The sequence below is a fragment of the Meleagris gallopavo genome, chromosome 4, assembly GCF_905368555.1.
Source record: "Meleagris gallopavo chromosome 4, MGAL_WU_HG_1.1, whole genome shotgun sequence".
Lineage (NCBI taxonomy): Eukaryota > Metazoa > Chordata > Aves > Galliformes > Phasianidae > Meleagris > Meleagris gallopavo.
The window spans coordinates 62,727,408-62,741,615 of NC_139407.1; the positions used below are offsets into that span (position 1 = coordinate 62,727,408).

Below are 14,208 nucleotides of genomic sequence, written 5' to 3' on the forward strand. Positions count from 1 at the left end.
AACAAAGAAACAATCCTGAATATCCTCCTTTGCTTTGGCCTCATTCTTCACATACACAGTTTTTGTGCAATAATATACATCACTGAACCAGCAGTTCTGCAGTGCTGGTCACACTAATACTCACAGAATTGGCTTCATAGTCTGCAAGTAATGTGGTGGTTTACACATAAGGGGTATTAGGCTATTGCACATGGGTGAACAAATATTTCTTCAGCTTAATCATAAGATTTTTCAGAAGAGGTTTCTAACAATGAGTTTTAGCATACAGGAAGCTATCAGACAGCTATACTGAGATATAATTAATATTAGCATATTCAAATCATGGTAAATTCACAGCTCTTCTCTGTCTGACGTGGCTTTCTGTAGGACTTGAGCTTCTGTGCTGTTTTCCCTGAAGACTTCTTCACATATGCAAAAAATACTGAAAATCTGTGCGGAAGCTCTGGTGACAAATCCTTTGATACTGTGACACGATGAAGGAACAAACCATCTCAGTGAATAATTTTACAGTTTATTAGCATATGGAAGTGTTTTGATTAATTTTGCTTAAATGAATGACAAAGAAACTCTTTTATCATGTACTCTGCTCATTTCACTACTATTGAAATTTATCTTTATTTTTAATTACACATGGACAAGGGCCTATTCCTAAGACCACGTCATTGATAATTAATTAAAAGACTATTGTAGAAACAGTAGATAATCGTGTGATTGAGTTGTACTTCTCAGACATGATCAGACTCCAGGAAGACAATCCCTTTGGGGAAAGGATATTTATTTTTTTTAGACTGCACAATTCACAAGTGCTTAAGCCATCTGTGTGACTTGTTCACACGAGCTATGCAAACATAACATTAAATAAACCTAAATGACTGTGTGTAAGGAAGGAGACAATATTCCTTGTCTCTCCAAGTTATCTTCACCAATGTCATGCATAGCCTAGTTGGGCACAGTCCAAGCTTTGTAAATATAGCGTGTCTCAAATGATGTGATACTGTTTTGTGTAGCCAGCAGAATCATATCCTTCATATTCACAGAGAGCACTATTTCACGCATCACAAATACCTGGTTGTATTAGAACAAGAGTAAATAACCAGCCTCTGTTTTCACTGAATGCAGTATTTCTGCAAGTCACAGTGAGGAAATCTTGCCAGGATGCCCAAAATGTCAAATCATGGTTCTGAACACTGCACAGACCTGAAGTGTGGAATGGAAGTGCGCTCTTCTTCCCAATGGCCAGACTTGGCATGTGATAACCATAGGTGTGATACTGCAATGATAAAGCTCTGATCTAACATCAGTGAGAAACTGTTACCCGTTCTGAAAATCAATAGCATCTTAAGGACATTTTTTCTGCAGTTTAATGTCTCCATGCAAGTTTTTGCTTTCTGGAAGCCAAAGCAGCATGACAGATAATGGAAAGTTTTCAAACTATTACATTTTTAGAAATTAGTTTTCAATGTGATCCTTCCTTTCTTTCTTTTTTTCTTCCTTCCTTCTTCCTTGTTTCCCTTCCCTCCCTCTCTTTTTCTTTCTTCCTTCTTTTCTTTCTGAATTTTCTTGTTTATTTTCTTCCACTTGTTCACTTGTTTTTCAGATTTCTTCTCTTCCCAGGACTTTCAATGCCCACTTAACATTTTCTGAAATAGATTATGATGCATGTGGAGAATATTTCTTCTGAAAGCCTGTTTAGAAGCCAAAACTCAGGAATGGTTTTGGGAGTGGTAGGTCGAGGTAATTCTCCTTGTCATTTGAAGTTCCCCCTCACACATCCCAATCTCCCATTGGATTCTGTCAGCCATAGTGGGAGATGTGGATGTATAATGTACATTCATAAGTGAAAGATGGTAATTTTATTTTATAGACATACATTTATCTTGATTAGTTATAAGGTAAATTGACACCGATTTACAGCCTAATAATCAAGAAAAGCCCGTTTTAGACCTCATTCTTTCTTTAGAGAATATTTTGAACAAGAAAGCTAATCTTCACAAGATCTGCAAATCAGGAGAACATAAAAACATAATGCTTTTTTTTTCTTTTTTTTTTTTTGGTTAACCTCAAAGCTGCTTTAGGTGATGATTTGCTGGATGTACAGCACTAAAATGAAAGGAAGAACTGCTCAGCTATCATGCATTTGTGTCTGTGTATATTCGTGATGGGATTTAGCTATGAGCAATCAGTGTTAGCTGGAGAATGACAGCCTTAGGGCATCCACAACAGCAGGCATAAGGCTACTCCCCCAGCGTATGGCATTCATTCATCTTTAAGAGCCTTGATACAAAGTCTCCTGTTTGGGTTCCTCTACCCACCTCCTAAAACAGAGCAAAATTTGAGCTATTATTAGTGCAGTCTTTACATGTAGAATGAGCTTCCCTCAGATCAAAACTGTCTAAACAGGATTAACTACCCTTGGGTATCTCAGCTCCTCTGTAGCCATGAAAAAGAAAGAAGAAAATCCACATCTGAGAGGCAGAGCATCCAGTCCTTTGTTCATCTTCTGATGTGATACTCTTGGACATGAAGATTTTAAAAGCAGGAGGAGGAATTCATCAATGGTGGGACACCGAAATGATTGGTTCTCCACCTTACATGCAAGGCAGTGGCCATGAAAAAGGATTTGTAACTATTTGTTCATCTTTCCCCCAAAACACTCTTTGCTGCTGATGCTGATAGCAGCCTTCCTCAGGACTCAGTTGTGGTGAATTCTGGTTTAGAATGTTCTGCCTCTTACGCTTCATGCTCTGCCAAAATGTCTAGTGTTGTGCAATTACTTGGACATTTTTGTGTTTCTCTGACTCCTTACCTATTCTTCCATTCCTTTAAATGATGCCTCAAGAAGTCAGAGCCAGTAAGACTAAGTACTTACCGTTTTTTCTTCTTCATTTTGTTTTTTCTTTACATTTCCACAAAGAAGAGCGCACAAAAGATTTATCTTGGAAGCCCTATTTATCATACAGACAATCCTGTTCTGTATTTGAGAAACAAGAATTCTTCAGCTTAGAAAGTTGTAGGAGCTGTTAAGACCATGAGATGTATGTTGAATTTTCCCCTAAAGAATCACATCTGAAAGAATTATACTAATTTTTGTGGTTGCTACATACTCAGGGTTGCTACAAGATAAGATATGGGTGATAAAAAATAAAGAGGAGTCAAATTCAATTTGCTGCAATCTTCCTTTTCTCCAAACCACCTACTTCCTACTGAAAAACACGGTGAAGCAAGCTCTTTATTCTCCTTTTCCTACTCTATCAATTATTTCCCATTTAGGAAAAAAAGAATCCAACAGATTAATTAGATCATAATATAAATATTACAAGTCATGTATTGATTTTCCATCTAGCAGATAAAACCATGATGCAGTGAGAGCTGAACCAGATTACAAACAAGGTGAGTTTTTGAAGGTAATTTGTCTTTACCACAGCACCAAAGCTTTGATTTTTAAATACCATTTCAGATTCTTTTCAGAAGCATACTTCACTGTTAGAGCTTGAAGCTATGGTGGCTGAATACAATTGGTTATATTTAAAGCACCTGTGAATATTTGCTGATAAAGCAGACACTTTTTGTCCTTCAGTTTCTTTGACTTCTCAGATCCAATTAAGCACTTCCAGCCAGACACCATGTTATGATTTGTCACACTTCAGGTGTTTAGAGCACAGACATCCACTGCTGGGCTGGTCTAGACTCATGTTGCACTACTCATTAATGGACAGAAATGGGCATGATTCATCTGACCCTGCCTGAGCCCCTAGATGGCAAAGATCCTCTTCTGCTATAGCTGATTTGAGGTACTGTATTTGCTTTATTACAGTAGCAAATATGGTCAATCATAGAAAAAAAAAAGAGTATCTCAAAGAAATTAATATGTTAATTTCTTCATAAATTAAGGATTTTAGAAATTTGACCGTACATGACCATAAACATGAAATCTTTGAGCTCTATCTTCCTCCCATACCAATAGCTGTCATTCCAGCATTTGACAGACAATTGCTGTAAAGTGATGGAGCTGATATTGGCATGGCTTTCATCTCTTCAGCAAGATCAAAATCTCTAGTGATGAGAACTGGACAGTCTGAACATATGCTGGCAATAATACATATGTGCAATGCCAAAATTAGCCGATGAGGACTTCAGGGAGCCAAACAAACATCCTGCGGTGGCTTCATGAGGAATTCATTTCCTAAGGAAATTGCCTCTGAGGACTTTGCTTCCCAGAGGAGCATGGCCATATTTTGAGTGATTGGAAAGTAAAAAGAAGCTATTTTGCTTTGCTTGCTTTTGGCGACTTCTGTTGTAAATAACTGCAAACAAACAAACAAACAAATAAATAAATAGAAAAAAATTAAAAGCTTAGAGAAAGTAGACATTCACTGCCACTGGACAACACTTGTTTTCTAAATTTATTGAAGAGGAGGTCATCGTGATGCCTGCATTTATATAACATAGGAGCGGCTATTGTTGTGAACTGGGGATAAATGGATGAGTGAATGAATGGATGGATGAAAGATAAATGGCTAGATAGGTTGGTAGACAGAACACCTCAATGGCTGTTTGACCAGCCTAAAAACAGCAGTTTGAGCAGAATGTGCACAACTCTAGAAAACCCATGGGTCTCCCTAGCCACCTCCAGTCCAGCCTCATCCTCCCCACTTTATCCTGGGAGAAAATCAAGCTGCTGAGGGGAGGCTGTGGTTATGTGGAGGGGACAGCTTGGAGTGGCTTGCTAGGGAAGTTCAGGAGGCATTGAGGTATATGTAGCTGGTTGGAGCACTGGGGAGCCTGGAACAGGAAAAGGGATGATGAGGTCCCATCTCATCTATCTCAGAACATAAGGCACATGTCTGGAAGTGCAGAACATTGTGCTGAGGTCTTTATCCAAGGGAATTTTATTTTTTTATGCAAAAACAAACCATCAGGAAGGGGGAGGCCAAGCCAGGGACACACTCATCCTCCAAGTGAGCTATTGCTATCAGATGTCTGCTTGTCTGGAGAAAACAAACTACAGGGACAGAATCCTTATTGTGAATGCATTGACCTTGCACTCTACTTTGCTACCTGGCTGTTCAGCTAGTGATCCCTGTATGTGCTAAGAGGTCCCCAGAAACAACCTCCTAGGAACAGGCAGCCCCAGAGGCTGTTCCAGTGGTGATCCATTTATCCCAACTGAAGCCAATGGGTCTGAAGGATGGAGTTCAAATGCCCTTTCCCAAATTGGAAGTGAATGTTTGTTATTGCTCTCTGTAACTACCTGAGATTGTAGTGAGGTGGGAGTCAGCTTTTTCTCCTAAGTAACAGCGATAGGATGAGAGGTGATGGCCTCAAGTTGCACCAAAACATATTCAGCTTAGATTGGAAAAAATTCTTCTCTGAAAGAGTGGTGATGCATTGGAATAAGCTGCCCAGGGAGGTGGTAGAGTTTCTGTCCCTGGAGGTGTTCAAGAAAAAGGTCAATGTGGCACTGAGAGACATGGTTTAGTGGACATGAGTTAGTTGGTATGGTGGGGATGGGTTGATGGTTGGACTAGATGGTCTTGGATTTCTTTTCCAACACTATGATTCTATGATTCTATTGTTCTGTGATTCTAAGAGTCAGAAACAGACTTGTGCTGATCTAAACCCAGGGCAGTGGGGAAGGGCTCATTTGTGCTGGGTTTTACATAAGGAAATGCACAAGTATATGGAAGAGAATGAGACTGAGGGACTCAAGAAATCTCTACCAATGTATCTCCACCACAAAAACATCATTGCCAATAATGCTCACTAATGCTTCATGTCCTTGGTGATAAAAATAAAAAAGACAGTGAGTAGTTTTGTTCACCCTTCGCTCAGATGAGACATTTTCTAGGAGAAGGACCATCTCTGGCTGCAGGGAAGTGCTCATCTTGGCTGGGATTTGGGTTGTGCAGCCCTTGTGGGGTGCATCCTGAAAGCGGCAGCACCAGCAGTCTGCAGGCATGCGGATTGACTCTGTGCGGCTCCAAGAACACTGACGCTTCTGACAGCATTAGTCAGTGAGCTGGGACAGTGCGGAAATAGAATCCAAGGGCGTGACACACACATAGGAATAGTCCTATTTATCAGTGGAAACAGGAACAAGTGGTGTGTGCCCGCGCTGGGCTCGGAGCTGGGAACAACACGGGATGTTTCTGCAGTAGTCAGTAACTCGACAGCAATACAGTTTAGGAAAAAACTGACATAAGTTTTAGATTTTATTCATTCATACATTATTTACAGCAGTTGCTTTCATATTACAATTCTCTTTCATCTTTTCAGTTTTCACTTATAAAAAATTAACCAAATAAACCTTATATAACCAAATTTATCACAGCAGGTCTGGTTAATTTTCACAGTTACAGCGGCCATCGGGAACACAACACGAGTGCCTACGCCTCGCTCTCCCCGCTCCACCCCTCCACGGACACACAGACGTGTGGACACATGGACATGTGGACACACGGACTCCCGTGTGCTCCTTCCTCCTGCGTTCTGCTATAGGGCAGAGCAGAGCACACTGGGCTATGAGACGTTGGCCCTCCTCTGCGTGACAGTGCTGGGTTTGCCTCCTGCCTGCCCACAGGCTCCCTCTCTCTCTCCACAAATGTCATTTCCAATAGCTTTCCATACAACCACCCCACACGAGGCCTAGTGGTGCTGACCCATTTGAGGCCCGATCCTGTACGTGTAGACCCTGCAACTCGCAGCCCAGCCACAAGGCCCCACGGCCCAGCAGGGCCTGACCTGTTCGCCCCCACCTGCTCTACAGTGTAATTATTGCTGTTTTAAAATAGGTTCGTATTTCTTTGAGGACTTGTAGCCGCTTCCTGTTACAAATACAGTACATACGAGGCTGGACATAGAGAACACAAGACTAATTTCACATCGGTCTCGTACAAAAGAGGGGAGGTGCAGAGGCAGCCCCGCGAACCAACACCACCGCCATGGGCACACAGAGCCATGGAGCCCCAACTGACACTGGACATTTTCCAAATGCATACCACACATCTGCTTAACATTATTAAAAAAAAAAAAATTAATAATAATAATTATTATTTTTGTAGCCTTTACTGCATTTGTCTCAAGAAGACTTTTGCTTTGATAAAATAACACAAGCACACGAACGGCTTAAAGCTAACGGCCCAGCACAATTGTAAGTACAACTCACAAAGCAAAGGGTGCTTTGTGAAACCTAATAATAGTTTTTATTAATTAAAAAAAAAAGCAAATATACATATTACAAGTCAAAAGACTAAGCTTTGAAGGCAAAGAAACTGAAAACTATGTTAGCTATATGCTCATTATGCTTACATAGCAGTAGCTGCTTCTGCATCCAAACATGTTATTTGTAAATGGATTTACAGTTGCATTAGGTATTTTCTATGCTCTTGGTCTCAGTAAGTCCATCTCCAGCTACTCTGTTGTTAAAAGCATGCTCTCTCCTCTAGCTGTCTATCATACAATGAACAGCACCTCCAATTCATAGACTCATAGAATTGTTTGAGTTGGAAGGGACCCCTAAAGGCCATCTAGTCCAACTCTCCTGCAATGAACAGGGACACCTACAGCTCCATCAGGTGCTCAGAGCCCCTCCAGCCTGACCTTGAGTGTCTCCAGGGATGGAGCTTCCCCATATGGGCCAACCTGTTCCAGTGCCTCACCCCCACTATTGTTAAAAACTTCTTCCTTATGTCCAATCTAAATCTCCCCTGTTCCAGTTTGAAACCATTTCCCCTTGTCCTATCATAGCAGACCCTGCTAAAGTGTCCATCCCCTTCCTTAAGCTGCCTTACAGGTCCTGCTTTTAGCCACACTGTGTTCTAAGCAACTTGTTCAAAGGATTCTCTGGCTCCTTTCATTCTGAATGAAAAGTACACACAAGGAGATTGCAGGCAGCAGCTTTTCAGTGGGAGATAACTAATCTCTGTGCATAGTCTCTGTTACTGAGGAGTGCAAGAGCACACTTTTGCTCAGGATTTTGCTCAGGATTTTTTCAGGGAGAAAAAAAAAGGGGGGGGGGCAAAAAGATCCTTTTGCATGTTAAAGCTTATTTAATAGCTTGCATCCATTCATTTTCTTTATGCGGTACAGTACATTCCACCGCAAGACTCCAGTTAGCTTGGAATTAAAATGCCTTTATTAAGCTTTAAATAGAGTGCATACCAACAGCATTATACCAGCGCTAATGAAACGCAGGCTCCCAGCAAATTTAAAATTAGATTGTTAATTCAGAAGTAACCGGAGCTGGTTCCTACCCTTGTGTATTTGGCAGCTCTGGGATCCCTGCAGTCACTCTCTATCCATTTGCACCTCAGCCAGGAAATGTGCCAAATTAAAAGGCAGCAGCCTTGCATAGAGAATCAAAAAGACTCAGTGAGCAGTGGATGCTCCTCACTGGGATTCCTAAAATCCCAATTTCCTTGGGGAATCTTATCCTGGGACTCCCACTGACCTCTTTGGTGCTGCCTTGACCATAGGTGCAGTGACACCAGCACAAGGGAGAAGCAGCGATGTCCCTGCAGCCAGGAGCACTGCACAGCTCTGAGCATCTCACAGGTGCTACCGCCTTCACTCAAGGGAGGCCATGGCATGAGCTGACAACAAACAGCAGTGCAGGGGTTGCAAGTAAAATTGGAAACCACATTCTTCATTGCTGGCTTGTCTGCATCCAGGGGCTGAGCTCCCCATAGACCTTATTGCCAAACATGATGTGTGCTTGGAATGCTGTTTGCTCAAGATGTGCAGGGTGTCCCTGCTCATCTCCAAGGGAACTCATCTCTTAGGGCAATTCCTGAGCCACTACAATGCAAAATTTCCTACTATCTTTTAAGAAAGAGTCTTCTGCACCACCCCTAGTTGCTCTCCCAGGTGATCTCTGGCTTTGAGCTGAGGACACACGAGCAGACCCCACTGTGTGAGGATGAGCAGAACAGCCATGATGCTAAAAGGATGACAGCGTCACCATGCAATGCGAGCGCGGCAGATGCAACCCACGGAACAGCAAAGTGCAGGTGCCTAGCACAGCAGGAGGACATCCCTGCAGTTATCCAGCTGCTTTGCCTGGCCCTGAAGTGGTTTCAGTAGCTTTCATATTCACCAAGCAAGGCTGAACTCCAAGCCAAGCTTTACAAGGGATGTACTGCCCCTCCTCTGCTCCTGCTATAGATGTGCTTGGGCAGAAACCACCATTAGTCAGGAGCAACCTCTGCTGAGAGTTGCTGTTGGGATTAGATGACAATTAGGTTTTCAAGGAGTCCAGGCAGTTGGTCCAGATCTTCTAGCCAGGACCAAGCCCAGAACTCTGTGTTGTTCCGTGCCTGATGCTGAACTGGGAGCAGCAAAATGATGCCTGAGCCAAGGAAAAGAACACAGGACTGGTCCTGCTGCAGGACTGCATCATGCAGGAGGAGCAAGGAGCTTACTACTGGGGCTACAGGGCCGCTTCTGGGAGCACATGCAGAGAGCTGCAGGCTCTGACTTCTCCTCCACATGGCACCATTTGAATGGGTGCACCCTGAGTGGGGCACAGCGTATGATGGATCAGCCAGGTCAGCATCTAAACATCACTCTGGGGTCGTTCCTTCCTACTGTTGCACCGTGGATGTCACACTGGCACCTAAGAGCTATCCAGTGAAATACAGCCCAGCCAGGGCAGCACCAGCAGCATCGCACCCATGAGCCCTGTCCATCTTCTTTGGCAAACACAAAGCAGCATGCTTGACAGCCAGCCCCTCCCTCCCAGCTGCCCAGGATGGATGGCACGGGGAGCAAGGGATGGATTTCTTCTAAAAAGCCACAGGTCACGGAGCAACGCACGAGAGCATTACGGGACAAACTTTGCTAGCCAACTGGTGGCCAAGTGGCAAAGATTCGGCACATCCCCAGCACCCAGCATGTATCACCAGCAGGTTCTGCCATCACCGGCTTCAGTTTGCTCATCTTAAAAGCAATCCCAGTAGGCTGATGGTACTTCTGTGTCTGTGGGATCTGGTGCAGTTGATTCTGGGTCTGGCTTTTCTGATAGGACGATGTGATGGTTCCATTACAAAGGCACAGGTATGAAATAAAACCAGCGACATTCTTTCAATTAAGTACTCCAATAAAAAAAAAAACTAATGCTCAGTTTAGGCTTTACATATTCCTCCCTTATTAAGAGACTAGATGTGTGTTGGTTTTTTTCCCCTCTGGAAAGATTTTAGTGCAGTGATTATACAGCAACAGAAAAATAAACTAAAAAAGGCACAAACTGTTTTGTGTTTTTTTTTTCCTTTCCCTTTCACTAACACTTTATAGTTGTCTATTTTCCTTAGGTTAATAAATCACTGAAAGCAGCAAGAAAATATTCTGCCCATTTCTGTACACTATACAAAACCCCCCAACCAACAGTACATTATTTCAGCTTCAGGAGAAATGTACAGCATAGTAAGACTTAAAAATAGAGTGCCCCATACAGAAATGGCGTTAATTAACCTCACGCTACAGCATCCCTCCTCTGCCCCTTCCCCCCTTATTGCTGGCACCACATATGGGGAAGGGGCTGCCCTGGTGCTGTCCTGCCCAGGGATGGGACCCCGCACCTCCCTGCCCACTGCCCCTCCCGCACACCGAGATGCTTTCAGAGCTGTTGATACGTCCCCTATCCTCTCTCCGAGTTGATTGTGAACATCTTCCCCCCCTAAACTCATACTTGGTGAAATAGTAACTACTTCTTTCCCGCCAGGAACTAAGTGAAAGGGCTTTTCCTTTTGAATGTATTAACATAGCTGAAACCCCTCCACCCACCCCAAATTAAGTGCAGCCAGAAGTGTTTCTTTTTATATTTCTGATGCCACGTTTTAAAAGTAAAATCTACGCAACTTTTCTTTTCCCTCTCCCCCAAGACATAATTCATGCAAAGTTGCTATTTGTTTAAATAAGTTATAAAAGTTGATATTTCAGGCTAGGAGAAGCTGTAACCTTGGTTACTCTTAGTTGGCAGGCACTGTACATACATATTGGGTACAGACACATGCCGAATCTGCTTTGCATTGCTTTTTGCATTGTACAATTCACAAATCTGACATCATTAAAGCGGTTAATTATCTTTTATGGCAGGCTGCAGTGAGGCCATCTACATGGATCAAACAAGCAGCTGGTTAAGATAATAAGTATGTGCCCCCCACCCCCCAGAGCTCCCCAAAATGCTATTATCTGTCACATTGCTTCTCTGAAGTGCTCGGAGTTGGTGCGCACATTAATGTGCAAATGTGTTACCATAGGAACTGCAGCCTCCATTATGCCTCAACGACACCATTCAGCAAAAGCCAGAACTAAAAATGAACAACAACAAAAATTAAAAATAATAAAATCAAACCAACCAACCAAACAAAAAGAACACCCACCCCAAAAGGCAGCAAAGAGAAAGTCACATGCGGAGCCTGGCCCAGGACTGCAGGTCACACGTGGCGACGGTAGCGCAGGAGATAGATGGGGCTGATCTTCACTTCGGCTATGTTACATCGGGGCTCAGAGTTCGGACGGATCAAGTCTGGTTGCTGGCTTAGGAAGGAGATGAGGATGGAGCTGTGGTGGTTCTGACACGCCGAGGGGCTCTCAGACATTTGGCAGGATGAGGCACATCCAAAAAAAGTGCAACATCAGTGCCGCGGTGGCAGTGCGATGTGTTGGAGTGCGTGCACACGCTTCCTCTTCATGCATTGCAGCAAGCGGGTTGGGCTGGGGGCTGCCCCCCACATTTTCCTTGGAAACTATTAACCAGTAAATAAAGGTAAGATGGATGCATATTCTATACTTACTGGTGTGTGAAATACTGAAAACTGCATTCAAGTAATTTTCTCTGCACTATGATGTATGCATCGCTATGTTATCTTACACTTGGAAAAGGAGAACACTGGGCGCACCAGAGTGGCGGTGTGACGTTGCAGGGAAGGTTCTGTGCTTTCTGTCGGTCCCTAGGAGGCTGGGCTGCAGGATGCTGGCTTCCAGCCCTACTGCATCCAGCACGCAAGGCTGGGCCACCAGGCTGCACGGAGCAAGCCAGGATGAGATGAGGGAGCAAGAGGGGAGACAAAATTGGCAAATAAACGGTGACAAGAAAGAGAAGGGTAATTTATTATTATTTTTCTTTTTTTTTTTTTTTTTTGGAGGGGGGAAAGGAGAAAAATAGCTTTTTTGCTCGGTGGTTGGGTTTTATTCTTCACGGAGCTGCAGGCGGTAGCGGTGGTAGCGAAGCTGGAAGAACATTCTCTCCAGCAAGGAGTGCGTCATCCCTGGGAGCGCGTAATGTTCAACCACACCCACGTGCTTGAAGCCCAAGGACTCGTAGAGCTTGTGGGCCGCCATCTTCACAGCTGTGGTCCCCAGTACGACAGAGGAGTAGTTGTTGAGCATGGCAAACTCCAGCACCTTGCGGCCCAGGGCCTTGGCAATCCCCTTGCCACGGTAGTTGGAGTCGACAGACATGCGACGCAGCTCCACCGTGTTGTCCTCCTCATTGCCCCGCGCTGCCACGATCCCCACCACATTGCCGTCCAGGACAGCCACCCAGAAGCAGGAGCCTGCAGGAGACAAAGCACCACATGTAGCTGCCTAGGGGCTAAAGTGCTCTGAAAGCACGGACCCAGATTGCTTTTCCCCTTGGCAACACCAGGGAAATATTCATTTTCAGAGGAATCCATACATAAAGCTCCTCAAAAACAAAATGTAGACACCAACAATTATAAAGTTATAAAGTATGGATATATGCCTCCATGGAGATCTACAAAAGCCACTTTTGGAAATGGACCTGGGCACCCTATCCTGGGTGGCCCTGCATTGGTCTCTGCTATATTCAGCCCTTGGCACCTAATAGCAATGGGTGATCCTCAGCTGTGATGGGACACGGGCAAATCCCAACTTGCATGCAGTGACACTATTCTGTCACACCAGCATTTTCACCACATTGAGTCCTGGCCCCCAATTGCACAGACACTTGGTTGCTTGCTGCACCCCCCTAGATCCAGCCACAGCACAGGAAGCCATGTGTTTGCTTGGCTTTCCAGCAAAATGGCTCACATGAGGTATGAACCTCACCAAGGGACATTGGTATCCATCCCAACCAGCTGCTTGGGCTGGCCAATCAACATGGGAGCCAATGAAATTAAAAACTACTGCAACTCCAGAGCATTGAAGCATTGTTTGGCTCCACTAGCAAGACAACTTAAGAAAAACAAAGTTAAATGAATGGATTACTTGGATCTTAACTAAAGCAGATCATCACATAACATGCGATGTGATAACATGTAACGAAGTCTCTTTAATTGACCTGAGAAGATTAATGCTTTCATCACAGGGCAAAAGTGATTTCAGCTTGGATGCTGCTTAATTAACAGCCAAGAAAGCCATTACTCAATTATATCAGTTAATGAGGGATTCTATGACAAATGTGGACATACAGAAAATGTGGACTTCTGCTGCACAGGATGAATGTGGCCTTACATGGATTGACCAGAGGAGATCTCGGCATGCTGTGACTTTGGAACTCAGGTACCCCATCAGAAAGAGATGGCTGCAATCCACGGCTCAACAGCCAAGGAGCAGTGGGGTAGAAACAAAACACCCAGGATAAATCAACTCCAAGCCTCGCCACTGCACTCAGCCATGCACAGTTCCAGCAGTAACACTTGCTTTTGCTCCTGCTGTCAGCCATCATCACACTGTTGCTATGTAGGTCAACAGCTAATTTTTAACACGCTGGGACCCATCTTGACCCACTTATCACAAGCAGTTAAAACATCTCCTCTCTGCCACCACTGCAACAGTGCCACTCATCCCCCTGCATTTGCCCAAACCTCACACTGTAATTTATACAGACAAGACTCCAGACGAGACCCAGGAGTGCCAAGGACCAGTAGCTGCTTTCCTTCTGCACACAAATCAAATGCCTCCACTAGCTCATGGCTCTTTGCTCTTCAGCGTTATTTTTACAAATGCACATCATGTGGTGACTGTGCACTACCTGACAATACCTTCAGCCCTCTATCACTCATCCTATGCCCCTCCAGCACACTGGCTGGACCACTGAACTGAGTAACGTGTTGCTCATCATCCCTATGCACACTGCCACCAATTTCAACTCCAGTGGCATAGCCCAAAAACAGAGTTTCTGGGTTTCCCTTGCATTTGAGGAGCAGAGATGACAAGAATGACTCTCAGGGATGCACCCCACTTGGT

The 14,208-nt window shown here is 44.0% G+C and overlaps 1 protein-coding gene across 1 annotated transcript in view; it reads right to left on the reverse strand.

Moving 5' to 3' along the window:
• Window positions 1-6,199: 6,199 nt before the first annotated feature.
• Window positions 6,200-14,208, reverse strand: part of ASPNAT (aspartate N-acetyltransferase) — a 29,911-nt gene continuing 21,902 nt past the window's right edge. Inside the window, exon 3 of the mRNA XM_085223609.1 lies at window positions 6,200-12,554. Coding sequence (XP_085079735.1) covers window positions 12,187-12,554 — 368 coding nt within the window. The 3' untranslated portion in view covers window positions 6,200-12,186. The remainder of the gene's footprint in view (window positions 12,555-14,208) is intronic.